We start from the raw sequence: 27290 nt of genomic DNA on the forward strand, positions 1-27290 counted from the left end.
GCTTTTCACCAGAGAGGTTTTGCATTTACTACTACCAGAGCGTGTGGGGACCACATCAGTCAGGGACCACCTTAAACCAAGAATAGAGTTTTAGGTTCTCTGGCCCACCAGGTGGGCCACAACTTCCCTGGGCATGGTCTTATTTTGTTTTGCTTCACTTTGCTGTTTCTACCCTGTACAGTGCTAAAGCAGCCTTCTCTGACGTTTAGAGTAGGTTTGGTTCGGTGGAGCCTGGGTGGCAGCTTGATATGTGTGTGTGTGTGTGTGTGTGTGTGTGTGTGTGTGTGTGTTTGGGTGAGGGGGAGTCTCCTGCATGATTTCTCACCTTGGGTCAGCCCTCGGCTTTGACTGTTCCTTCCCTCAGCCAGTGACGCTGACATTAAAGCCCAGGCTTGGTGCCCTGGGTCTGTTCTTACTTCTGTGGGTTCAGGATCCTCCCAGCATTGAGCCTAGCAGATTTCTGCTAGCTTGTCAGCTCCTCAGCATTTTAAGGTGATTTTAAGAATATCTTATCAAGCACTTTATTTATTTATTTATTTTAACAAGAGGGCTCATCACGTAATGTAGCTCATTACAGGAGACAGAACATATTTGCATTTGAAAGCTTGTGTTTTGGGATCAGTGCTGTGGTACAGAGGGCTGAGCCACCGCCTCTAATGCTGGCATCCCATATGGGCACTGATTCTAGTTCTGGCTGCTCTTCTTCTTCTTCTTCTTTTTTTAAAGATTTATTTATTTTATTTGAAAGTCAGAGTTACACACAGAGAGAAGAAGAGGCAGAGAGAGACAGCAAGGTCTTCCATCCACTGGTTCACTCTCTAATTGATTGCAACAGCTGGAGCTGTGCCGATCCAAAGCCAGGAGTCAGGAGCTTCTTCTGGGTCTCCCATGCGGGTGCAGGGGCCCAAGGGCTTGGGCCATCTTCCACTGCTTTCCCAGGCCAAGCAGAGAGCTGGATTGGAAGTGGAGCAGCTGGGACTAAAACCATCGCCCATATGGGATGCCGGCACTGCAGGCAGCGGCCTTACCCATTACACCACAGCACCAGCCTCTCCACTTCTAATCCAGCTTCCTGCTATGTGCCTGGGAAAGCAGCAGAAGATGCCCCAAATGCTTGGGCCCCTTCACCCACATGGGAGACATAGAAGAAGCTCCTGGCTCCTGGCTTCAGTCTGGGCCCGTCCTGGCGGCCGTTGCCACCAGTTGGGGAGTGAAGCAACAGATGGAAAATTCTCTCTGTCTCTCTCCCTCTCTCTCTGTAACTCAAATAAATAGATCTTTTTAAAGGAAGAAAGTGTTTCTGAGCTTAGAGGAGTTGCTTGTTCTCATCACTTAGCAGGTGTCATTTCTCTGTCTTCCACTTCCATTGTTTTGCTTGAGAAGCCAGTTCTCTGTGAGTGATCACTCTTTTCTCTCTGGACACATTTAGGTCTTTTGTTAAATGTTATTTATTCATTTTATTTATTTGAAAGCTAGAGCAACAGGAGGAGAAAAAGACAGCAAACTTCCATCTGTTGGTTCACGCCCCAGATGCCCACAAGAACCAAGACTGGGCCAGCCTCGAACAGGGAGGCAGGAAGTCCGACTGGGTTTCCCACATGGGTGGCAGGGACCCAAGCATTTGAACCATCACTCACTGCCTCCCGGGTACAATAGCAGGAGGCTGGATTGGAAGTAGAGCCACCGGGGTTCAAGCCCCAGCACCCATATGGGATGCCAGCATTGCAGGCAGTGGCACAGACACCCTGTGCTGTAACGCTGGTCCTCTGCTGGAATTCCGATTACACGGGCTTCTGTCTCCCCACTCTGTCCTCCATGTCTCTTAACCCTTCTCTCGCGTCTGTCCTTTCTCCTCTCTTGGCAGTCTTTCAGATTGACTTCCCAGTTTCCCATTTCTCTGTTCAGCAGAACAGTCCTCTAATCTCCTCTTTAGATGCAAGTCTGTTTTTTTATTTCCAGAAGTCCTGTTTTGTGTTTAATAATCTTTTGTTAGAATTTTACTCATTTCTCATGTTTTGATTTTGTTCCTTTTTTTAAGATTTATTTTTATTTATTTGAAAGACAGAGTTAGATAGAGAGAGAAGGAGAGATAAATAGAAAGGTCTTCTGTCCACTGGTTCACTCCCCAAATGGCCTCAACAGCCAGGGCTGGGCCAGGCGGAAGCCAGGAGCCAGGAGCTTCTTCTGGGTCTCCCAAGAGCCCGAAGACTTGGGCCACCTTTTGCTGCTTTCTCCTGGGTGCAATAGCAGGGAGCTGGATTGGAAGTGGAGCAGCCAGGACTCAAACTAGTACCCCCAAGGGATGCTGGTCTCACAGGCGGTGGCTTTTACCTGCTGTGCCACAACGCCAGCCCCATCATTCTTACTGTAAACATAGTAAACCTACTCATAATCTTTCTCTAATGATTCCACTTTCTTACCATTTTAAGGGCCCTTTCTTCAGACATGCTTTTCTTGCTGAGGGTGCCTTGTTTCAGGAGTTTTGTGGCTAAATTACGTGCTGTACTTCCTTCAAGCTTTATCAGTAGGGATACTTTGAGGCCTGTGCTGAGAATATAGTGCTTTCAATAGGACTTGCTTTTCTGTCAGGAGCCTAGAGGGTGTTACTAATCCAGGACCTCTCTATTTTTTTTAAAGATATATTTATTTATTTGAAAAGTAGAGTTACAGAGAGGGAGAGACAGAGATCTCCATCCTCTGGTTCACTCCCCAGATGGCCTCAACAGTTGGTGGGACTTGAACCTGCACCCACTTGGGATGCTGGAGTCGCAGTTGGAGGCTTAACTCACTCAGCCACTCTCTGTTTTCAAACTGCTTGTTTTCATTTACTTGAAAGGCAAGCCTTCCTCATCGTTTTGTAACAGAGGTTTGCCTGGAAGCCCAGCTGCTGGTAGGGATACGAGATCCCTCATGTAGCTATGAATATCTTTGAAAAATGCCCCACACGCCTTGTCGTTTGACTTTTCAAACTGTTACCCACGTTTCCCTTCTTCTTCAGGGAGAGACCAACAGGATGATAGCCTCACACACGATGAACAAAAACTCGTCCAGGTCGCACTGCATCTTCACCATCCACGTGGAGGTAGGCACGCGCCCTTTGACCCCTGGCAGACGCAGCCGATTCCCCGGGGAACTGCGCATCAGCAGCTTCTCCTTTTCTATGCTTATTTATTTTATTTATTTGAAAGGCAGGCAGACAGATAAACTGAGATCACCTATCCACTGAGTCATTCTCCAAATACCCACAGAGCCAGGAGCCCAGAGCTCCATCCGGGTCTCCCACAGTGGGGGCAGGGACGCACATAGCCGAGCCTCCCAGGGTGTGCACTCGCAGGAGGCTGGGGTCAGGAGTGCAGGCAGAACTCGAACCCAGGCCCTCCAACATGGGGTATGGACCTCACAAGTCACATCGTAACTGCCAGCTACTTGCCCTGACCGTCTAAACTTTTCTTTGGATGTGCTGTAGGCTCGCTCTTGGACTTTATCCAATGAAAAGTATATCACTTCCAAAATTAACCTGGTGGATCTGGCAGGCTCCGAGAGGCTGGGCAAGTCTGGGGTAAGTGAGGGGAGCCGAGGGTTCCTTCCCAGTGAGCCCTGGGACTGTTTCCAGCCTAGTGCCTGTAGTGCCTGCACACGTGGGCTGCCCCTCCTTGGGTGTCAGCACAGTCCTGGGCCAGGTCACGTGGAGCACATGGGCTTGCTGGAGGAACAGAATCAGCGGAGGCAGTGCCCACCTCACTGGATTTTTGCCGACGTTTAAGTGAGATGCCGCCGCCTAAATTCTCAGCGAGCACTCAGTGAGTGCCCAGTGGGTGCTCCGTCCTCGTGAGTGCGTCTCCTTCTTCAAGTCTTGTGAGCGCTGCATTTCAAATTCCTGTGCTCGCACGCAAAGCCTCAGGAGTGCTCAGATGGGCCCTGTGTGCACGTCCATACGACAGCGTCAGCCTGGGTGTTCGCAGGATGACGCGGTCAGGTACCTGCTGCAGCCTGCTGCGGCGATGGCTCCCCGAGCTTTCCCCCGAGTGTTAGCAAGCCCGTGTCTGCACGCCACGGCATGCAGCCCCCCTGATGCGCAGGGCAGACCCTGGGTCTGGGAGGGAGGCCGGGGCTGCCCCCAGCCCTGCAGCGTCAGCCCGAGCAGGAGGGCAGTTTGGAGTGAGCAGAGCTGGCCTTTGGTTTCCAGTCGGACGGCCGCGTTCTGAAGGAAGCCACCTACATCAACAAGTCCCTGTCGTTCCTGGAGCAGGCCATCATCGCCCTGGGTGACCAGAGGCGAGACCACATCCCCTTCCGGCAGTGCAAGCTCACCCACGTCCTGAAGGACTCGCTAGGTGAGGGCGTGGCTGGGTCGGGGAGGGGCAGGCCGGCACGTCTCCCCTGGGGTCCACAGGACCACCCCCTCCCAGGGCTGCAGACCCACCTGCAGCCACTCCCGGAGAGGCAGAGCCAGCCCAGGGCCCTCTCCTCACACCCGGGTTGCTCAGTGCTGGTCACTTTCCCTCATCCCGAAACAGCGGGCAGAATCCCGCACAGCCTTGAAGGCCCAGCAGGAGGGCATCTCCCATGCTGCCCGCCCTCTGCGTCTTGTCATCCCCGTGTCCCAGGCCTCCAGGCTGGGCCTGACCACACGGCCACTGGGGTCTGACTGTTGACAGAGTGTCCACTCCTGACTCTTCTTTCTCTTTTAGGGCCGTCTGGTGGCCCTGCCCCCACCCCCCTGTCCTCCCAGATTTCCGCACAGTTGGCTGTGTTCTTACCGACCCTATCTTGGCCTTGGCTGCCATCACAAAATACCTCCAACGTGGGGCTTGAACAGCAGGTGTCTCCTAGTTCTAGAGGCTGGGAAGTGTAAGTTGGGGGCCCGCAGGTCCCGTTCCTGGCGCAGGTCCTACTCCTGGCTGGCAGGTTGCTGCCTTCTCACTGTAGCCTCGAATGTGCAGAGAGAGGCTCTGGTCTCTCTTCCCCTGTAAGAACACGGACCCCATCACTGGGGCCCGCCCTCATGACTCCATCTACACCCCCTTAGTTTCCAAAGCCCCCGCCCCCAAATACCATCCTCCCTGGGGAGTGGGGCTTCGATGTGTGGATTTTGTGGGGACAAACATTCAAACCATAACAGACCCCGCCACGAGAGGCCCCTGGCAGAAAAGCCGCATGGCTCACGGCCCCTCCGTGTCCCACCCCCTGCAGGAGGAAACTGTAACATGGTCCTGGTGACGAACATCCACGGTGAAGCCGCCCACTTGGAAGAAACGGTGAGGTCACAGCAGCTGTGCCGGGATCCCTCCGGGGGCTGGGGCTGGCCTACACGGGCTGGCTGGGAGGCACACCAGCCTCAGGCACTGTCAGAGTTGGAGGGATCCAGGAAACGAGTCAGAGCCAGAACCATGGAGGGGGTCAGGGTGAGGGTCCGAGGAGCCCAAGCCCAGGTTGTGCGGAGTCAGTGAGCCAGGCAGGAGGCAGGAGGCAGGAGGCAGGAGGCAGGAGGCAGGAGGCAGGAGGCAGGCTTGGAGCGAGGGCCTGTGTGGGAGGTGGGAGGTGGGAGGTGGGCAGGGATCTTGCACCCCCTCCCCCTGGGGAGGTTGCCCCCGTGACCCAGGATGGAGAGGATGATTGGCTACTCATTCCTCCTGACACCTGGAGGACACCAGATGTCCAGGGCATGGTCATGGCCCGTACCAGGAGACAGGTGTGGAGCACCTGCCGCGTACAAGGTGGTAATGTGGGGGCAGCAGCTCAGGAGACTTGAGTAGCACATGGCCTCGGGTCCCAGAGTGCCCAGCCCAGGAGAAGAGAGAGGGCCAGATGGAAATGACCTTCAGAGCAGGCTGGGCAGGGGCTGGGGAGGGGGTCCTGAAGGTGAGTGAGGAAGGGGCGAGAGCACTGGTGGTGGGGTAAGCAGAGGTGTTAACAAGGGACTGAAGGTGTGACCCTGCCAGAACAGCTGGCCGTCCCAGGGAGGGGCTGGGGAAGGAGAGGAAGGAAGGAAACGCAGGGGCTGGATGGGCCGGGTGGCCAGAGCCATCGCAGGGTCTGAGGAAGGCGGAACTGTGGCCAGAGGCAGGCGGGACACAGCGGCCTGGGGAGGGCAGCTCAGGGGACTCAGCGGCGGGAGGAAGGGGCGGACGCAGTGACACAGGTGAGCCCACAGCCGGGAACCCCAGGCCGGGGCTCCCCCTGCCTGGGAAGTGCCCTTGTCCTGCACGAGACAGGCGAGGAGGGCGGTCCTGACACCGAATGCTTCCCACGTGCGCTGGCTTGAGGCTCAGCCGTCTGCAGAGTGCCCTTCGGGGATCTGCGTCCTTCCCAGGGCCTGCAGGGCCTCCCGGCTCTGTGCCCAAGGACCGTGCCAGCCTCCAGGGCCCTGGGACTCAGGAGGCGGGGGGAGGGGAGTGCCAGCTGACGCTTCGGGGGCCTCCTGGTCTTGGCTCACAGCACAGCAGGAGCTGTGAGACACGTGCGCCTCTGGGCTGCCTTGTTTAGGAAGATGCTGGCCCTGGACCTCTGTTTGTCTCCACTCCCTGGATGGTTTTCAGCTGGGCCTGGGAGAGCGTGTGGAACATGGGAAGGCAGACGAGGGGCGGGGAGAGGAAAGGCAGCTGGGCAGGGGAGCCCTGGAGCCAAGGCCCAGACGTGGGTGATGGTCAGATTGGCATGAAGAACCAGACACTGTGTGTCCTTGTCAACGCCCTGCTCTGCTCCCCGTGCGGCCACACTGCCATGAGCCCTCCCGACCCGCAGGTTTACCCGCGGGGAAGTGGACCCTCATGGCATGAAGAGCCTGGAGCGAGCGGGTGGGGAGCCCAAGGAGGTGGCCCCGGGGTCTCCCTGGAGCGGGGTGCCGCGTGACGCCGCCTGCTCCTTTTCAGCTGTCCTCGCTGCGCTTCGCCAGCAGGATGAAGCTGGTCACCACGGAGCCCGCTGTCAACGAGAAGTACGACGCTGAGGTAGGCGGGCTGCCCCGTCCTCTGGAACGTCCCTGTCCTTGAACAGAAGGCACACCCGAGGCCGGCACAGCGCGAGCTCTGGCAGTCCCGGGTTCCGTGGTCTCCAAGCTCTCCGTACCCTGTGTGATGTGTCCTCCCTGAGCTCAGGGCAAGTCCCTGCCTGTGCGGACGTTGGCTCTGGCACCAAGGTCTTTGCTGCCTTGGCTGACCCCAGACAGCCGCGTCCCTGTCGCTCAACGTGAAATGTGTTCATGATCTTTCCCATCAGCACCCTGCCTTACAACCAGGAGGTTTTTGTGTTTTTTTTTTTGTTTTGTTTTTGTTTTTTTTTTTTTTTTTTAAGATTTATTTATTTATTTGAAAGAGTTGCAGAGAAAGGTGGAGAGAGAGAAGGGGGGGGGGGATCTTCCATCCTCTCGTGTATTCCCCAGAAAACCACAATGACCAGGGCTGGGTCAGGCTGAAGCCAGGAGCTTCATCTGGTTCTCCCTCGTGAATGGCAGGTGCCCAAGCACTTGCACCATCTGCTGCTGCTTTTCCCAGGCCACTAGCAGGGAGCTGGATCAGAACCCACATGGGATGCAGGTGGAAGCTTTACTGGCTACACCGGCCCCTATAACCATGAGTTCTCAAGAGAGCTGAAGAGTGCTTTGCCAGACTGCCACCGGTATTCCCAGGTCATCTCCACGCCACCTTTAAGGTGGGTGCCTGTTCTCAAGGGGCTAGATCGCTTCTGCAGATTTGCCCTGGCGGGTGGGGCTGGCAGCTCGCAGGAGATGGTTCCTCCAGCCTGCCTCTGCCACCAGCTGTCAGCGGTGAAGCTGCTCAGAGTCTGGGCCTGTGGGTCTTCCTCTGGGACCCTCCCCTCAGCCTGTGAAGTGGGCGTGGTGGGTCCCACTGTGCCTTGAGAAAACACAGTTGCAGGAAAGTCTCTTTGCCTTGTCCTTCGTACATTTATGACGAAAACACCAACCCAGCAGGGAGCTCCAGTGAGTCGGGGCTGTTTCCAAGGAGTTGCCTATTCCTAGACTGCTCCTGGTTTATAAAGCCATCTCCAGCCAGGAGGGGTTGCCGCCCTGCTCCGTGGGCTCTGCGGCTCCAGCCCCGTGCTTCCAGGCAGCCACTGTGCAGCCAGGAGAAGACGGCAGGTGGAGGCCACTACATGTGCCAGGCATTGGGAGAAGTGGCTCCCACACTCTGGGCAGGACTGGGAGGCTGGTGGTCCTTTCCCCCTGTTGCTCTCTGACTGGCCCAGCCATCTAAGTCTGGCTCGCCTGTGCTCCACCGAGCACAGCCACCCACCTGGGGCCCCCATAGCTCAGGCAGGGACACAGAATCTTCTAGAGATGGGAGAAGGAGGGGATTGGGATAGGTGGGGCCTGCCACTAAGCCCCTCCCCTTGATCCACACATAAAGGAGAGACCTTCTTGGGGGCTCTCCAGAGGAGTAGAGCCAAGATGTGGACCCTAGTCAGGTGCCTGGTTTACAGAACCACTAGGATGCCAGGGATCTGTCACCCTTGTACAAGAGGCCCCGTGGCAAATGGGCCTCTGTGTCCAGATGACCTGGCGAGAATGGGGGAGGGTGGGGGCTGATCACAGCCTTGGTCACTAGATCAGGATGTGGGTGTCAGGGGCAGCCCCGCTGTCCAGTGAGGGCTCTCAGCCTCCAGCCCCGTGTCCTCTATCATGGACGATGCTGGGTTTCCATCAAGTGCAAAGCAGCTTAGTGGTTCTGCTTCCTGAACTGTGTCGCTTGCCTCCCGATGTCAGATCCAGCGGCATGCTGACCACACCTGGGGCATGTGTTGGGCTTCCAGCCTCCTTAGCAGGGCAGAGAGAAAACAACAAACACAGTGACCAGGCAAGTTCTGGAGCGCCACTGCCCAGTCCAAGGATCACTCCTCACATGCAGCTGCTTCAATCCCTCAGTCACACGAGGCAGATTGCAAGGGCTCAACAGTTACACAGCCAGCTGCCCCCTCCCCCATATTCAAATTAAAGATAACATGGTATTCCAAGTATTTACAGAGCACCTTGCCTTAGGTGTTATAAGAATAATTATAATCTGTTGTATTATGTATTACAGGTAACCTAGAGGTGACCTAAAGTACCCAGGAGGGTTGTGTAGGTGCCATGCAAACACTGTACCATTTTACATAAGAGACTTGGGCATCCGTGGACTTTGGTTTCTGCAGGGGTCCTGGAGGAGCCGATCCTCTGTGGACAGCGCACACTTGCGTCACTGGAACACTTCCATCAGTGCAGAAAGTTCTAGAAGACAGCACCATGCTGGAGGGCATTAGAAGGTGATACACACTGTGGCTGGCGCTGTGGCAGAGTGGGGTTAGGCTGCCACCTGTGGCACCGGCATCTCATATGGGCACCAGTTCAAGTCCCTGCTCCTCTGCTTCCAATCCAGCTGCCTGCTAATGTGCCTGGGAAAGCAGTGGAAGATGGCTCAAGTGCTTGGGCCCCTGCACTCACATGGGAGACGTGGATGAAACTCCTGGTTCCTGCAGCCATTTGGGGAGTGAACCAGCAAATGGAAGACTTCTCTCTCTGCCTCTGCCTCTGCCTCTCTGTAACTCTGCCTTTCAAATAAATAATTTTTTAAAAAAAAAGAAGGTGATACTTGCTAAGAAAAAGATGAGCAAGATTTTTTAAAAAAATGCTGGGTGGGAAGGGGGGAGTCACACTAACTTAGGAGATTTTGAGCAAACATTTTAGGAGGTTTGGGCATGAGCCATGGGAGTGCCTGGGGCACAGGGGACCGGTGGGCAAAGGTGGGGGATGCCCAAGGCCAGTGGGAGAGGGGTGAGCTGGAGAGAGCAGTAGAAAAGAGGTGGAGGGGGCAGACCCCATGGAGGCCTCCTGCAGATGCCTATGGGGACGTCAAGGTCTGAGTGCAGGGCCGTGCTTGCTGCACTGTGGGCAGCCGTAAACGTCAGAGGGGACAGCCGGGATGATTCTGGGAATGGTGAGCTGTCTACACTGTCGGTGTGCACAGGCAGCCTCCTGGAGTCCACAGGCTGCCCGGAAGGAGCCACTGTCCTGGCAGACTGGACAGAGTCTGGAGTCCTGGGAGTCAGGGTTCAGGGTAGCCCGGGGGCGGGTGTTTCTCGTGTTCTCAGTCTCCCTGCTGGAAGAGGCCAAGGCCGAGGGGCTGCTGAGGCCCTCTCGGACCCTGTACCCACTCCAGCTGGGGAAGGAATGGCCCAGGAGCCAAGGACACAGCCAGTGAGACAGCAGCAATGTCGGGGCACACGTGCGGAGTGATGCACTTGATGTGGAAGAGGCAGGTGGCCTCTCTGACGACCCTTCCCTTCATCCCCTGCCCCTCCCCCCCTGTTTGCCGGCAGCGAATGGTCAAGAACCTGGAGAAGGAGGTAGAACTGCTGAAGCAAGAGCTGGCCATCCACGACAGCCTGGTGAGATGCCCAGGGCAGGGGGACTACATGATAGCGTGAGGTCCAGGCGGTGGCACAGCAGGGAGCCATGAGGGCAGGGTGGGCTGGAGTCCCCTGATGGCCTGCCTGGGCTGATGTCCACTGACCAGAGGGGCCTCAAGGCAGAGGCAGGCTGCCCCCGCCGCAGGCCCCGCCTCACCCTGCAGAGTCTGCCGAGACAGGGCCGATGGAGCAGAAGGCCCCATGTCCAGTGGCTTCCTTCCTTTGCTGGTTGTCCTCTGTGGCCCAAGCTCTGGCCTGGGGGTCAGGCCCTCTCCACCAGGACTGGATGGTGTAGATGGAGAAGGAACTGGGCCAGCTTAGGCCGTGCCCAACCTCCCCACTGCAGCCCTCAGGCCCCTGCCGCTCCTGCCTGGGCTCAGGCCCTCGTTGCTTATCCACTTGTTCTTCATCCTCATTCAAGGCCAACCGCACCCTCGTGACCTACGACCCCATGAATGAACTCCAGATTGCTGAGATCAACACCCAGGTGCGGAGGTACCTGGAGGGGACGCTGGATGAGATCGATGTAAGGAGCCCCTCTGTGGGACCACCACGCTCAGCCGGCCTGGGCCTCCCTGTCCTGGGCACTCTTCCCGTGTGTGCACACAGAGGGTGGAGGGCAATGCCGGACCCCTGGGGACAGGGCCCTCAGCCTACCACAGCCTCTCTTCCGTGGTAGGGGTTACAAGGCTGTGGGGCTGGGCAGAGAGGCCAGAGGCCTTGAACACAGGCTGCACAGGAGGTGGTCAGTGTCAAGGGCTCAAGCATGGGCCCTGGGGCCAGACTTCCCAGAGTCACTGCCACCTCAACTCCTGCCCACCGAGCACCCCCAAGCAGGGCGCCCACCTCGCGCCCCTCAGCAGACGGCCGCGCATGGGGAGTGACAGCGAGCGGGGGTTCCTGCTGCTGTGCCTGGCAGCCCGGAGCTGCTGAAGGGTGGCGGCAGCCCTGGCTGTCTGCTGGCCCATGCTGGGGAGGGCCAGGGAGGAGGAAGGACCCTCTGGGAAAGAGCATCCTGATTTTGCAGCGCAGGCCACGTGGGCTGCCACTGTGGGCAGCTGCACAAGGCGGGCCTGGGACCCCTGGGGGTGGGCTCTTCTGGTCTGCCCGGCGGGATGGGGGTAGAGCCAGGAGGGAGGCTGATGACCTTCTCCATTCACAGTTGTGTGCGGGTCCGCGTCCACACAGAAATGAGCTCTAGATGGCGGGCTGAATGGGAAGCAGGAGAGAGCCAAGGAGATGGATTTTTTTTTTTTTTTGGACAGGCAGAGTGGACAGAAAGAGAGACAAAGAGAAAGGTTTTGCTTTTGCCGTTGGTTCACCCTCCAATGGCCGCCGCAGCCGGTGCACTGCGGCCGGCGCACGGCGCTGATCCGATGGCAGGAGCCAGGTGCTTCTCCTGGTCTCCCATGGGGTGCAGGGCCCAAGCACTTGGGCCATCCTCCACTGCACTCCCTGGCCACAGCAGAGAGCTGGCCTGGAAGAGGGACAACCGGGACAGAATCCGGCTCCCTGACCGGGACTAGAACCCGGTGTGCCGGTGCCGCAAAGCGGAGGATTAGCCTAGTGAGCCGCGGCACCGGCCCGAGATGGATTTTGTCTGAAACTTTTTTCTCAGAAAGGATGGGGACGGGGGAGGCGTTTGGTGCACTGGTAAGATGCTGCTTGGAATGCCTGCATCCCATCTCAGAGTGCCTGGGTTCGAGTGCTGGTTTTAGTTCCGGTTCCAGCTTCCTGTCAGTGCACGCCCTGGGAGGCAGCAGGCAATGGCTCAGGCACTTGAGTACTCTAGTTCCTTCCACCTGTATGGGAGACCCAGATTGAGTTCTGGGCTCCTGGCTTTAGTCTGGTACAGCCCCAGCTGGTGAGGGCATTTGGGGAGTGAACCAACAGATGGAAGATCTCTCTCTGACTCTGTCTCTCTTTTTCACTGTCTCTCTGCCTCTCAAAGAATAAACAAGTATGTATTTTTTTTTTCATTTATTTGACAGATAGAGTTAGGCAGTGAGAGAGAGACAGAGAGAAAGGTCTCCCTTCCGTTGGTTCGCTCCCCACATGACCATTACAGCCGATGTTGCGCTGATCCAAAGCCAGGAGTCAGGTGCTTCCTCCTGGTCTCCCATGCGGGTGCAGGGCCCAAGCACTTGGGCCATCCTCCACTGCCCTCCCGGGCCACAGCAGAGAGCTGGACTGGAAGAGGAGCAACCGGGACTCGAACCCGGCGCCCCAACTGGGACTAGAACCCAGCGCCATATGGGATGCCAGCGCCACAGGCAGAGGATTAACCAGGTGAGGCACGGCGTCGGCCTCACAAGTATGTATTTTTTAAAAAGAATAGTATTGGAGCCGGTGCTGTGGCTCATTAGGCTAATCCTCCGCCTGCGGCGCTGGCACCCCGGGTTCTAGTCCCGGTGCTAGTCCCACCTGCATCCCACGTCGACATGGCTGGGTTCAGGTTCCGGCTCCAGCTCCTCACTGTAGCTCTCTGCTAATGTGGATTCTGGGAGGCAGCAGTGATGGCTGAAGTGATTGGGTTCCAGCCACCCACATCGAAGACCTGGATGGAGTTCCTGACTCCGGGCTTCAGTCCTGATCCAGCCCTGGCCTTTGCAGGCATTTGAGAAGGGAATGAGCCGATAGAATCAATCAAGCTCCCTCTCCCCCTCTCCCTCTCTCCCTCTCTCCCTCTCTCCCTCTCTCCCCCTCTCCCCCTCTCCCCCTCTCCCCCTCTCCCTCTCTCCCCGCCTCTCTGCCTCTCTCCCCGCCTCTCTCCCTCTCTCCCTCTCTGCCTCTCTGCCTCTCTCCCTCTCTCCCTCTCTCCCTCTCTGCCTCTCTGCCTCTCTGCCTCTCTCCCTCTCTCCCTCTCTCCCCCTCTCCCCGCCTCTCTCCCTCTCTCCCCGCCTCTCTCCCTCTCTCCCTCTCTCCCCGCCTCTCTGCCTCTCTCCCTCTCTCCCTCTCTCCCTCTCTCCCCGCCTCTCTGCCTCTCAAATATTTGAAACTTAAGAAAAGTACAAGGGGACTTCAAAAAGTTTGTGGAGGGGAAGATATTTAGCCTAGCAGTTAAGACACCCATGGCCCACGTTAGGACGCCTGGGTTTGATGCCCAACTCCTCCTAATTCCAGCTTTCTGCTAACGCAGCAGTGTTGGTACAAGCCACTTGGGAGACGGGGACTGAGTTCCCAGCTCCTGTCCTTGGCTCCCTGGCCCAGCCTTGATTTGTTGCAGTCATTTGCGCAGTGAGCAAACAGATGGGAGCTCATTCTGTCTGTCTCTGCCTATCTTAGAAATATTTTTAAAAGTTCATGGAACATTAAAATGAAAAGTTTATTTTGGCACAATTTAAATCCATACAGTTTTTTCATTTTCAATGAAATTTTTTTCAAAAAATTTATTTCATTTTATTTGAAAAGCAGGAGACAGATCTCTTCCATCGACTGGTTCATTCCCCAAATACCCACAATAGCCAGGGCTGGGCCGGGTCGAAGCCGGGAGCCCAGAACTCAATTCAGATCTCGATTCAGGTCTTCTGCACTGGCAGGGACCCAAGCACTTGGCCTGCGGCCCACTGCCTCTCAGGGTATGTGCTAGCAGGAAGCTGGACTCGGAACTGGAGTCAGGACTGGCACCCAGGCACTCTGGCATGGGATCAGGGGCCTGCAGTCTCCACTCTGACACAGACACAGCCTGGTCCCCGGCGCCCAGGGCCTGATGGCCGCCCTGCTCCCTCCCCAGATCATCAACCTCAGACAGATCCAGGAGGTCTTCAACCAGTTCCGGGTGGTCCTGAGGTGAGGGCCCCTGCACACCCCTCCACCCCATGCCACGCTGCCCTTCTCCTTGCCTGTGGTCTGGGTTCTTAGCTCCGAGAGCGCCCCTTCTCGCTGGAGTAAGAGCAGAGTCCTGGGCCGGGCGGGGGCGGGGGCCCTGGTGGAGGTTTCCTGAGTTTGTTGATTGGACAGGAGGTGTTCGTGGAGCACCAGCCCTGTGCGTGCCCTGCCCCTTGGCCTCAGGGGGCACTGGGGACTTATTTGGGCACAGACACACTCACAACCTGAGAGCATGGAGCATGAGCTGGGGTGTGGAAGGGAGGCAAGGAGAGTCACAGAGGGGGTCACGTGGTTGCCGGGGGCCTGTTAGAGACGGAACCATGGCCAGGGCACGTGGTCCCAAGTCAGGCTTATAGCCCTTGTCACATGGCATCTTGGAGCAAGTGCAGCTGGCGCGTGCAGGTGTGGGGGCCAGGCAGTGGGTGTGTGGGTTGGGGTGGGTGAGAGCCCTCTCGTTGGCTCTCATTTGTCTGGTTCATGATGAGGGTGTGACTCCATCACAAGCAGCCCCGCCTGAACAACTCCTAACACCAGGGCACAGTTCCTGCCCCAGCGGGTTCAGCACGGCCCCCAGACCAAGGTGTTCTCTCACTGTCTCCCCAGCCAACAGGAGCAGGAGGTAGAGTCCGCTCTGCGCAGAAAGTTCACCCTGACAGATAAGAGCGACATTACGAGCATCTCCACCAACCAGAAGGTGAGCACAGTTGCCCTTTGCCCCTCAGAGTTTGCATCCCCAGGCTTCTGCCGAGGCAGCCGCACCATGCATTAAACCAGAGCAAGGATTGTGCAGAGAAAGGTAGCAGCAGGCTGAGCGTGGGGCACTGTGCACGAGTAAGCTCTTTTGAATGAAAATGATTTTCATGAAGTGCAGACCAGCTCCTGGAGCTCGACTGGCACCAAGCTTTAAGATCTTCAGTGTCTGGGGCCGGCGCCGTGGCATAGAGGGTAAAGCCGCTGCCTGCAATGCCGGCATCCCATATGGGCGCTGGTTCAAGTCGCTGTTGCTCCAATTCTGATCCAGCTCTCTGCTATGGCCTGGGAAAGCAGGGGAAGATGGCCCAAGTCCTTGGGCCCCTGCACCTGTGTGGGAGACCTGGAAGAAACTCCCGACTCCTGGCTTTAGATTGGTCCAGCTCCAGCTGTTGCGGCCATCTGGGGAATGAACCAGTGGATGGAAGACCTCTCTCTCTGTGTCTCTGTCTCTGCCTCTCTGTAACTCTGCCTTTCAAATAAATAAATAAATCTTTAAAAAAAAAAAAGGCCGGCGCCGCGGCTCACTAGGCTAATCCTCCGCCTAGCGGCGCCGGCACACCGGGTTCTAGTCCCGGTCGGGGCGCCGGATTCTGTCCCGGTCACCCCTCTTCCAGGCCAGCCCTCTGCTGTGGCCAGGGAGTGCAGTGGAGGATGGCCCAGGTGCTTGGGCCCTGCACCCCATGGGAGACCAGGAAAAGCACCTGGCTCCTGGCTCCTGCCATCGGATCAGCGCGGTGCGCCGGCCGCAGCGCACCGGCCGCGGCGGCCATTGGAGGGTGAACCAACGGCAAAGGAAGACCTTTCTCTCTGTCTCTCTCTCTCACTGTCCACTCTGTCTGTCAAAAAAAAAAAAAAAAAAAAAAAAGATCCTCAGTGTGGAAGGAGGCACCAGAGCTGTGAGGGGGTTGATCTGAGACAGCTCTGTTGGGGACATCCTGAAGCTGCTTTGCTGCAGGCAAATCTTGGTGTGTGGGGTACCCATGCCCACCCTGAGCAATGGGCCATGCACACCTGGGTCCTCCAAACCCTTATGCTAACCCGTGCCCCTCCAGCTGGTCTCTCTATCCAGCCAGGGCCCGGGGATGCTGACGGCCACCTGGTAGGCGAGCTCGATGGAGAAGGCTTCGGACTTGGGATCGCGCCTCTCTCTGCCAAACCCGGGAAGAGATCCAAGTACAAGAAGATGTTAAAAGCCCAGCCCAAGTGAGCTCGCTCACTGCTGTCCTGCTTAGCACCTGGCCCTCCTTTGTGCATGAGAGGGAGGTCATGAGCCATCCGCTACCCCACCCCGCCAGTGTCCCAGCCACTGAGTGGTCACAGTAGATGTCACTGTTGCCAATAGGGCCAACTCTGCAGAGCCCAGGCTGGGGCTAGTTTGGAACCATGTGGTCTGCTCACTTCACCAGGGTCCTGTGCTGACTGTCGGGTCAGCACCCCAGCTCACTTTCAGGCAGGACTTGTTTGTGCAGGGTGGCCCGCTCGCTGAGCACACCCTCCCTGGGAGCTGCTGTGAGCAGGAGACAGAGCACAGGTGACGCCCACACTCACCTCCCTGCTCTGCGCTTCTTGCCTCCAAGGGTTTGCCTTGCACGGGGCGCAGGAGCCTCTGTGAGTGACAAGTGAGTGAAGGCAGCCCCCACCTGTGGCCACAGCAGAGTGTAGAAAACTCTTATACAGGGCAGGAGTCAGGGCATGCGGCTGACCCTGGCTGCCTCCAGCCTCAGTCACTTCCCAGCCCCGTATCCTGGCCACTGGGCCATCAGTGCAGTAACAGAGGGGCTGAGGCCTGGTGGCCCGAGCCGTACTTGTTGGAAGTTGGAGCAAAGTGAAGCAGAGGGCAGAGGCAGGGGCATCCTGCTGCCTGTTCCGTCCTGCTCAGATATACCTCCCCTGCAGGGAAGACACACTGAGCACCCTCACTCGGGGAGGGAGGACAGCTGCTGTCCTGGGAGCTGGGAAGAGGGCACAGGGCGTGGGGCAGCACACAGGTGCCACCCCGGATAGGGCTTCTGGGGATGCCTGTGTGCCTAACCCTCTGGGGAGCCTGGGCTCGCCCGCAGGTCCTGGTGCCTTAAGCCGTGGGGACCGTACCTGTTCTCAGCAGGTGTCTGTTGCTGTGACTGCGGAGGCCTCCTTGCTGTGATGAGATGGAGGGAAAAGCTCTCCTCCAGCCTGCACAGCCCCCTGACCCAGTTCTACGATGCAGATAGAGGAGCTGAGGGGGACGGGCACCCGTGTAGTGAGGGCTGAGAGAGGCGGCTCACCCTACGGTGTCTGGGACCCGCATCCCTGAGCCCTGGGCCTTTCTCCCCTCCTCCCAGGACCTCAGCAAGAAAGAAAGGTGCCAGCAACTCCGTGAGTGGCAGGGACATGGATATTTCCACCTCCAAGACCCAGCTGGTCCCAGGCGATGGCAAAGACACGCTTCTGCGGGACCAGGAAACCCCCAGCATGGAGCAGCTTCCCTCCGACTCCCCGAAGGAGGAGCCACGCCCCCTCAGGTAACCGCCTAACAGGAGCTCCTACGCCGGATCAGCCCAGAGCAGAGTGAAGAGTGGCTGTGGACAGAAGCCAAATACAGCAGAGGGGGACGGGCGGTTCTAAAGGCAGAAGCAGGACAGGTGTGCATGCCATGACCCCGCCGCAGCAGCCACCCAGGCTCACCATGAGGCATGGGGGCGTCTCAGAACCTCCGAACGGCAGTTACTGAAATAATTAAGGTGGGAGTCTTTGGCAAAAGTAACGCATTCCCAAAGGCATAAGAGCCCTCAAGGCCTGGAAGAGTGTGGCTCCTTCCCTCTCCTCCCACTGTTCAGTCCCCTCCATGAGCAGTGAGAACGGGAAATCTTAGGAAACAGAAGGGTGGACAAGACTTATGCAAAAAGATGTGCATTACATCATTAATTCAGGGGCTGGTGTTATGGCATAGTAGGTTGCGGCTCCGCCTTTGGCACCAGTGGTTCATGTCCCAGCTACTCCACTTTTTTTTTTTTTTAAGATTTATTTATTTATTTGAAAGTCAGAGTTACACAGAAAGAGAAGGAGAGGCAGAGAGAGAGGTCTTCCATGCACTTGTTCACTCCTCAATTGGCCGAAACACCTGGGGCTGCGCCAGTCCGAAGCAGGAGCCAGTAGCTTCCTCAGGGTCTCCCACACAGGTGCAGGGGCCCAAGGACTTGGGCCATCTTCTACTGCTTCCCCAAGCCATAGCAGAGAGCTGGATGGGAAGTGGAGCAGCCAGGACTTGAACCAACGCCCATCTGGGATGCCTGCACTGCAGGTGGTGGCTTTACCTGCTGCAACACAGCGCTGGTGATGAGACTTTGCTCCACTTCTTCTTCTTTTTTTAAAGATTTATTTATTTATTTGAAAGGCAGAGTTACAGAGAGAGAGAGAGAAGGAGAGGCAGAGAGAGAGAGAGAAGTCTTACATCTGTGGTTCACTCCCCATTTGGCCGCAATGACCAGAGCTGGGCTGATCCGAAGCCGGGAGCCAGGAACTTCTTCCGGGTCTCCCATGTGGGTGCAGGTGCCCAAGGACTTGGGCCATCTTCCACTGCTCTCCCAGGCCACAGCAGAGAGCTGGATCGGAAATGGAGCAGCCAGTACCCGAACCAGCACCCATATGGGATGTGGGCACTGCAGGTGGCGGCTTTACCTGGTATGCCACAGTGCCAGCCCCTGTGCTCCATCAGTTACTTCTCTGGCCTTGACTCACGCAGGGGTACCAGGTCCCGTGAAGAGTTTCTTCCCCAGCCCACGGATATTCCCAAACATGAGGAGAAAGTGAGGACCGCAGAGTAAACACTCCTGCGCTGAACATCTTCTCCATTCCGCAGCTCCTCCATTAACTTTTCCTGCCACATCCTGTGTCCGTCCTGGCATCTTCTCGTTTTGCTGCGTTTCAGAGCGAGTTGTACCATCATTCCACTTCCCCGACACTCCACCTAATGGCTCAGTAGCTGGCGTTCTCAGCAACAGGAAAGAACGCTTCTGGAGCAGGGGTGCAGACATCAAACCATACGTGCTGCATGGCGTCGGGCGTTTAAAAATACATCAAATAAATTCCGCAAGGAGCTGCACCCAAGTGGGCTTGCCAGGAGGGAGTGAGCGGCTTTTCCCTTGCTTCCCATTTCTCATGCCCCACTTCCATCATTGCCTGCCCTGGACTCAGGCCCTTGGGTGCCCAGTAACACAGTCATGAAGGAATGCGCCCTGCACAGCTCAGCTCCTGCCCACAGAAAGATCGAGGGCATGGCGGCTCCAGTTCTCTCTCCCCCTTGGCCTCCCTCTCCGTCTCCAGACCCAGCACCCCGCCTTCCAAGGCCGTGGCCTTTGAGGAGTTTAAGAAAGAGCGAGGGAGTGTGATCAACCGCATCTTCAAGGAGAACAAATCGATCCTGAATGAGCGGAGCAGGAGAGCCAGTGAGATCACACAGCGCATCAACGCCATCAAACGGGAGATCGACGAGACCAAGGAGGCCCTCGATTTCCAGAAGTCGCTAGGGGAGAAGCAAGGTATATGGGGCGGGAAGACGGCTGGGAGCTATGGGTCTTGGGTCCTCCTGCTCCAAGTGGGCAGCCTTGGGCCCTAGAGGACAGAGATGGCAGAGGTCAGCAGGTGTGCAGCCTTCTTCCCAGGGTTCTGTCACTCAGCTCCAGTCAGCCCCCAGGGGGCCTTAGCATCCTCTCCTCTCAGCCAGCCTCTACCTGAGTCCCTGTGACAGCCTCTTCTCTGACCTGGGTGCTGAGCCTCCCACCCAACATGTGCTGCTGTCCACGCAGAACCAGGGCCTTGGTCCTGCAGAGGCGTCCCTAGGAGAAGGGAAGCTGGTGACCCGTATGAGGTCCCCGGGTCCTGCTGTGGTCTCCTCACTGCCCAGGGTGATCAGGTTGGGATGGGGGTGCTAGGAGGGACCATGGGAAATCAAGGCAGGAAATGAGAATGGTATACCAGGAGGCCTAGGGGCTCACTCTTGGTTAGGCCAGGCCCCATGCTAACGGCCTGACACCTGCGCAGCCTTGGTGGTCTCATCTCCCGCATCAGATGGATGGAGGCACCCCAGGCTTAGAGAGCTGGGGCGCCTGTGTGGAGAGGATGCTCACCCTTTTACTCAGACCTGTGCGCAGAGGGTTCACCTGCGAGGGCCAGTCAGGGCCGGATGCCAGGCCCGCAGGAGGTAGGACCCAGGCCCAGCAACCATACCAACCCTGAGGCAGGATGAGGCCACACTGCTACTTCTGTCCCTGGCTCAGTCTCACTGTCCCAGACGGGGCCCCTGGAGACTGCTCTCACTTTCCCAGACAGGGCCCCTGGAGACTGCCAGGCTGCCCTCGTGGACTCCTGGCCCCGTTGCTCATGAGCGGTGGGGGAGTCCCTTGGTCTCTGCCTGCAGGTGGGCTGGCTCCTGTCCCTCCTGGAGTGTTTTCCTCACTTAGTTCTCAGAGGGCAGCTTTATCCAGATTCCTGGGACCATCCTTCCCGTATGCGAGAGACTGACCAGGACGTTCGGCTTGTCCACGACAGACCGACTGTGACCTGTTCTGCAGGGAAGGCAGAGGAGGCAGTAACGGGGGCTGCAGGCACCACCGCCCTCACCCAGAGCCTGCGGGGAGGGGACATGGTGACGGTCTCACCGCAGCAACAAGCACGTCTTGGTCCCCCTGCCCACACTTCCTTGAACACGTACATATGATGATACATGATTACATATGACAACATATGATTACATATGATTATATACTTAAAATACACTCGTGGGATTCTGACGGATCATGTACTTCTAAAACATTTTTAGCGGATGAGATGAAGAAGAAATACCTCTTTTTTTAAACATTTAAATTTTGTCTGTCAGTGTCCAAAGAACACAGTTTTGCTCTTTCTCCCTCAAAACAGTTGTTTTCCCTCTGGTTATTTATTTTTTTAAGATTTCATTTGTTTACTTGAAAGAGTTACAGAGAAGCAGAGGCAGAAAGAGAGAGCGAGAGAGACAGAGAGAAGTCTTCCATTCGCTGGTTCACTCCCCGGATGGCTGCAATGGCCGGAGCTGTGCCAATCCGAAGCCAGGAGCCAGGAGTTTCTTCCAGGTCTTCCCATATGGGTACAGGGGCCCAAGCACTTGGTCCATCATCTTCTTCTTTCCCAGGCCATAGCAGAGAGCTGGATAGGAAGTGGAGGAGCAGCCGGGACTCAAACTGGCGCCCATATGGGATGAAAGCGCTGCAGGCAGCGGCTTTACCTGCTACTCCACAGTACCAGCCCCATCCTGCTGGTTATTAAAATGCCAAATTAAGCACCTTTCTGTTGAGGACATAGGTCAGGTACCTGCAGGACACCTCGTGATTGACAGCACGTGTCAGCCCTGCAAGATCAGCATTGGGCAGTATTCACCTCCTGTGAAGGAAAATGCAGAAGCGTCTGGGTTTAGTTCTTTCAAGCTCTTCCTTTGCAGACCATCCGCGAGGCCCCGGGCGCCACAAAGGGACCCAGAGCCATGCCCCTCCACAGAGCGCTGCGGAGACGCTGTGAGGGGCCTTGCTCAGGGGCTGGCTCTGCCGGGAAACCGGCGTCCCATACGACAGCGCTGGGCTAGCTCTCTGCTTCCCACCCAGCTCCCTGCTAATGCGCCTGGGAAGGCGGCGGACAATGGCCCAAGTCCCTGGGGCCCTGCACCCACATGGGAAACCTGGATAGAACTCCTGGCTCCTGGCTTCAGCCTGGCCCAGACGCTGCTGTTGTGGCCTTCTGGGGAATGATACAGCAGATGGGAGATTCTCATTCATTCTCTCTCTCTCTCTCTCTCTCTCTCTCTGCCTTCCAAATAAATAGGAATATAAATCTAAAAACAGCAGGCAGCTCAGGGACGCCCCCACAGCACACAGGCTGCAGAAGCTCACTCCACGTTGAAGCCGAGGTGGAGGGCGGGCCCTGAATCCCCCACCCACCCTGCTCCGATGCCAGATCCCAGAGTTGGAGTTGATGCTGGAGCCAGCCCTACGTCTCCCCAGGAAACACCCGTGGGAGCACCAGTGCTTTCCTGCAGTGGGCCTCAGGTCACAGCAGAACGCGCGTGCCCCAGCCCAGGGTGGGGGTGGACGCCAGGCCTCTGCTGAACTCTCCCAGCCAGGGAGTGGCTATGCAGACCTTATCCACGCTGGCAGACCCTGAGGGGCCCACGCACAGCTCAGCCATAGCCTGACCTGATGCAGACATCTGCTCATCTCTAGCAGGAAGGGGGCTGGGGGACGCTGAAGTCAGCAGAGACCACGTGGAAGGTGGATTTGCATCCTTTGTTATTTTTTTTTTTTTAATTTTTTTGACAGGCAGAGTGGACAGTGAGAGAGAGAGACAGAGAGAAAGGTCTTCCTTTGCCGTTGGTTCACCCTCCAATGGCCGCCGCGGCCGGCGCGCTGCGGCCGGCGCACCGCGCTGATCCGATGGCAGGAGCCAGGAGCCAGGTGCTTTTCCTGGTCTCCCATGGGGTGCAGGGCCCAAGCACCTGGGCCATCCTCCACTGCACTCCCTGGCCACAGCAGAGGGCTGGCCTGGAAGAGGGGCAACCGGGACAGAATCCGGCGCCCCAACCGGGACTAGAACCCGGTGTGCCGGCGCCGCTAGGCGGAGGATTAGCCTAGTGAGCCGCGGCGCCGGCCCTGCATCCTTTGTTATTACGAAGGAACCTCACCCAAGGGCCTTGCGGTGCCAGCCGGGGATGGCAGCTGGTGTGGGTAGCTGACAAAAAAACCACGGGTGTTTGCTGAGTATCTTTGGCCGATGGGATTCAGGTTCAAAATAAGCATGGCACCTGGGCTATTTCTACACTTGCTTCCGCCCAACATTCCCGTTTGTCCCAAAGTGCCAGCGTGGTCCCGCCACCCTGAGCCGCTGCTCCAGGCGAGGCAGCCTGGCTGGCCTGTGCCACACCCACTTCCCTACCACACCCCAGCCTGTCACCAGACTTCTGTCCTCCTGATTGGCCAGCACTGGGCCTCCTTCTGGAAGGCCTTCCCTCCCGCACCCCTGGTGGCCACCCCTCCTCCCCACCTCCTCCGGTCTCACCCCACTGCAGGCGAGTTCGAGTTCGAAGCCAAAGGCTTTGTGGTGGTGGACGAGGAGGAGTTCCAGCTGATCCTGAGGCTCAAAGACCTCAAGAAGCAGTACCGTGGCCAGTACAAGGACCTGCTCGACCTGCGGGCTGAGATCCAGTACTGCCAGCGCCTGGTGGACCAGTGTCGCCACCGCCTGCTCACGGGTGCGTCCGCTTCTCTCTGGCAGAGGCAGGGGCTGGGCAAGGACTCCAGGTGTGTGGTTTGCAGAACGGCCAGGGCCAGGACCAGGTGAGACCTTGGAGCCGGAAGCAGACAGGGGTCCCAGACTGGCATACGCTGCCTTCACCTGCATCTCAGGGCCCCCTCACGGCTCACGGTGCTGTCTCCCTACCTCCCTGCAGAATTTGACATCTGGTACAACGAGTCCTTTGTCATCCCCGAGGACGTGATGATGGCGCTGAAGCCGGGCGGCAGCATCCGGCAGGGCGTGGCACCCTCCAGCAGGATCGCGTCTCTGGTGAGCAGCGCGGGCAGCAGCGGGGCCGTGTGGGGGCCCTCCCAGCCTCTGTCACGGCTGCCCAGGAAGGTGCAGGTGTCTCCTCGGTTGTCCGGGGAGGGGGACGCAGTCAGCACCCTGGCATCTCCGGGGTCTCCCAAGGATGCTGACAGTGAGATTCTGTAGGTGTGAAATGTCCCTGTGGGGGCCGCCCTGAGAGCCACCCCGGGGCTCTGCCAGGGTGGCTCCTGACCCTGTGTTGGGTGGATCCTCTCCCAGGAAGAAGACGAGCAGGAGAAGTTCGCCCAGGTGCAGCAGACAGAGCAGAAGGTAACTCGCAGGATTCTCCAGCAGGGTGGGATCTCGGGACGCCAGCATCACGCCTGCTTCCTGCTTCAGAGAGGCGAGGGAGGGATGGGGCCGGCCCAGGCAGGTGCAGAGCCACCCACAGTCAGACGGTGACAGGGCTGGACCCAGAGGGGGCCCACAGACCACGGCCAGGCTTAGACATGGCTGATCAGTGCCAAGCCAGCCTGTGTGTGGGTCACAGCCCCAGAGGCGGCTCAGGGCATCCTGGAGGCCACTGCCTGGTTGAGCAGGGCCTTGCCAACAGGGACTGCCCTGCACAGGTGCCAGGGACAGAGGACCGCATGCAGCAAGGAAGAGCCGGCCACTCTGAGCCACAGATTGGCCCGGGACTCCCCTTCCTGAGCAGGCTGGGTGAGAGCAGAGGCTCTGCACTCGGCCAAGACCCAGCCTGGGGCCAGATCCCAGAGGTCCTGTGCGCTGTGCAACCCCTGGGCCCAGAGGTCATTCTCGGGCTGCAGGTGGTGAATGCCTACGGGGTAACTGCCCAGGGAGCTCGTTTAAAGAAATTTTTATAATTATTTGCTTACATTTCTGATAGGCAAAATAACACACTGGGGATTTTTTAATATAATATTTTCTTTATTATTTTTGAGATAACATACTTTTAACTTACATTATAGTCAAAGGTTTAATGCTCCATAAAGATTTCAACAAATAAAAAGAAGACCATAGTTCTGCAGGAATATAGACAAGGGCTATAAACAATAATCAAATGTAAAAATGTTCAGCTTCAGTCTTAAACAGTCAATTTTAAGATGGGCACAGGTCATTGAAACTATAGTGGTACGTAATTCTCAGCAATCTGGTAAAGACTGAAAACAAAGGTTGGCAAACACTGCATCTGCAGCCAGACCCGCACACCCAGGCTTTTCTTTCTTTACATTTTTGCTCCCACACACTTGGGTGTTTGCAACATAGGAAAAGCGTAGGGTTCGGTGCTCAGCTCCAGCCGCTGGCTGTAGGGTCCTTCCTGTCAATGCAGACCCGAGAGGCAGCAGTCATGGCTCAGGTGACTGGGTGCCTGCCACTCCGGTGGGAAACTGGGTCCCTGGCTCTGGGCTGAGGTCTGGGCCAGACCTGGCTGCCTGGGGAGTAAATCAGCAGATGGGCGCCCTCTCGTGCTCACTTGCTCTCTCCCTCTCTGTTATTCTGCCTGAGTTGCAAATCAGTTTAAAAAAAAAAAAAAAAAACAGTACAAGCACCCTGTCCCCATCGACATGGACCCTCTGTCACTTGCTGGTGTCCCCCTGCCCCACACTGCTCTGCACCCTGATTCATCCACTTGGCAGTGTGTCCTGGAGACCGTCGTGTGCCAGCCCGGAGTGCGTCTTCGGCCTTTCTTACAGTGCTCCCTGGTGAGGGTGCATCAGACCTGACTGAGTCCTGGACAAAGGTTCATTTCTCTACCAATGCAAATGCAGCAGTGATAGTTCCCCTTACACACGTGTGAATCCGTGCGATGGGCGATTTTGCAGGAATTCCCTTCTGTGAGGTGCTGAAGCCTGGTGGAGGCTCAAGGGCCGGGGCCGGTGTGCAGGTTCTGAAGGTCCCACGGAGCAGCACCCCTCAGTCTGTGCTGTGCACGCCGTCCCTGGCGTCTTGGTAGAATGCAGGTTCCCACGCAGCAGGTCTGGGGTGGAGGTCGAGTCTGCACTTCTTTCTTCCCTCCCCACTCCTTCCTTCCTTTTTAAGATTTATTTATTTGAAAGGCATAATTAGAAGAAGAGACAGAGGTCTTCTATCTACTGATTCACTCCCCCCCAAACGGTCGCACCAACCAGGGCCAGGAGGAAGCCAGAAGGGAGGAGCTTCATCCGTGTCTCCCACGTGGGTGCAGAGGCCCAAGCACTTGGGCCATCCTCCACTGCCTTCCCAGGCACATTAGCAGGGAGCTGGGTCAGAAGTGAAGCAGCTGGGACTTGAACCGGCCTCCATTTGGGATGCCGGTGTTGCAGGCAGCAGTTCCACCCTCTGCCCCACAGTGCTGGTCCCAGCTTCGTCATGTTGATAAAGCTTCCCCTTATCTCCAGAAGCCAGTTAAGCCCTAGTGACGTGTGTGACAAGAGGATCCTGCAGAAGAATCCAGCAAACATAAAGAGGAAAACATGCCGATCGTGTTTAGAAACACAGAAGGCTCTCATTATAAATAAAGTTTCAAGGCAAAAATAAAACTTCCTATTTTTCTGAGTTTTACCTTTGTGCATCTGTGTATGCATGTGGATGTGTGTGTGTGTGTTTGTGTGTATTTTTTTTAAGATTTATTTGTTTGAAACTCAGAGTTACACAGAGAGAGGAGGAAAGGCAGAGAGAGAGAGAGAGAGAGAGAGGTAGGTCTTCCATCTGCTGGTTCACTCCCCAATTGGCCGCAAAGGCCAGAGCTGTGCTGGTCCAAAACCAGGAGCCAGGAGCTTCTTCTGGGTCTCCCACGCAAGTGCAGGGGCCCAAGGTCTTGGGCCATCTTCTCCTGCTTTCCCAGGCCACAGCAGAGAGCCGGATTGGAAGTGGAGCAGCCAGGACTCGAACAGGTGCCTATATGGGATGCCAGCACTGCAGGCGGCAGCTTTACCCGCTACACCACAGAGCCGGCCCTTATATTTTCTTCATGAATGCATATTTGATTGAACCTAAACTCTAGGAGTTGTGAGCACGTAAGTTGCAATTACTTTCCTCCTGAAAGGCTTTGACTTGCTTTTTGCATTAACCACGGAGCACTGCTAACGCAGGACTATTTAACTCCCTTCTAGAATTCCAGCGAGGATTCAGAGTTGTGGCGCAGCAGGGTGAAGCTGCTGCTTGCAACACTGACATACCATACAAGAGGGCCAGTTTGAGTCCTGGCTGCGCCACTTCTAATCCAACTCCCTGCTAATGTGCCTAGGAAAGCAACGGAAGATGGCCCAAGTGCCTGGCCCCTGCCACCCATGCAGGAGGCCCAGAGGGAGTTGCTGACTCCAGGCTTCAACCTGCCCCAGACCCAGCTGTTGCAGTCATTTAGGGAGTGAACCTGTGGATGAAAGCTCTTTCTCCCCTCCCCTCCCCTCTCCTCCCCTCCACTCCCCTCCCCTTTTTTTCCTCCCCTCCTTTCCCTCCCCTGCATTTTAGGCATATCTAGATGGAGCTAACAAGTTCCAGGCACCAGACAGGCGACTCCTCCCTGGCTTCTGCCTCTGGTTCTTACCCAAAATGTCACCTCCTCTCAGGGTTCCCCTGGACTGCCCTGTTCCTCTTTTTTTTTTTTTTTTTTTTTTTTTTTTTTTGTAAGATTTATTTTATTTGTTTGAAAGAGTTACAGAGAGAGGAAAGACAGGTCTTGCATCTGTTTGCTCCCCAATGGCTGCAGCGGCCCGAACTGAGCTGATCAGGAGCCAGGGTCTCATACATGGGTGCAGGGGCCA

The 27290-nt window shown here is 56.9% G+C and overlaps 1 protein-coding gene across 3 annotated transcripts; it reads left to right on the forward strand.

Moving 5' to 3' along the window:
• Positions 1–4186: 4186 nt before the first annotated feature.
• Positions 4187–26083, forward strand: LOC100347489 (kinesin-like protein KIF9). Of its 3 annotated transcripts, XM_089305572.1 has the most exons (13): positions 4187–4334; positions 5194–5258; positions 6873–6950; positions 10312–10380; positions 10823–10927; positions 14833–14923; positions 16052–16185; positions 17304–17483; positions 19285–19499; positions 23051–23233; positions 23432–23547; positions 23806–23856; positions 25926–26083. In XM_089305572.1, the coding sequence occupies exons 5-13, from the start codon at positions 10857–10859 to the stop codon at positions 25941–25943; spliced, it is 1059 nt and encodes a 352-aa protein (XP_089161698.1). In that variant the 5' UTR covers positions 4187–4334; positions 5194–5258; positions 6873–6950; positions 10312–10380; positions 10823–10856; the 3' UTR covers positions 25944–26083. The 3 variants fall into 3 exon arrangements, 2 of the variants coding, with proteins under 2 accessions (XP_089161698.1, XP_089161697.1); XR_016214330.1 differs by lacking the exons at positions 4187–4334; positions 5194–5258 and adding an exon at positions 14135–14190 and having other exon boundaries at positions 6685–6950; positions 23051–23318; XM_089305571.1 differs by lacking the exons at positions 4187–4334; positions 5194–5258 and adding an exon at positions 14135–14190 and having other exon boundaries at positions 6715–6950.
• Positions 26084–27290: the final 1207 nt, after the last annotated feature.

The sequence above is a fragment of the Oryctolagus cuniculus genome, chromosome 10 (genome assembly GCF_051225735.1).
Source record: "Oryctolagus cuniculus isolate XC-2025 breed Fujian yellow rabbit chromosome 10, ASM5122573v1, whole genome shotgun sequence".
Classification (NCBI taxonomy): domain Eukaryota; kingdom Metazoa; phylum Chordata; class Mammalia; order Lagomorpha; family Leporidae; genus Oryctolagus; species Oryctolagus cuniculus.

Coding starts and splice junctions, on each gene's coding strand:
- LOC100347489 (XM_089305571.1), top strand. CDS start 6,900: ATGAAGCTGGTCACCACGGAGCCCGCTGTCAACGAGAAGTACGACGCT. Junction 10,381..10,822: donor TGGCCATCCACGACAGCCTG/GTGAGATGCCCA, acceptor TCCTCATTCAAG/GCCAACCGCACCCTCGTGAC. Junction 23,548..23,805: donor CCAGCAGGATCGCGTCTCTG/GTGAGCAGCGCG, acceptor ATCCTCTCCCAG/GAAGAAGACGAGCAGGAGAA.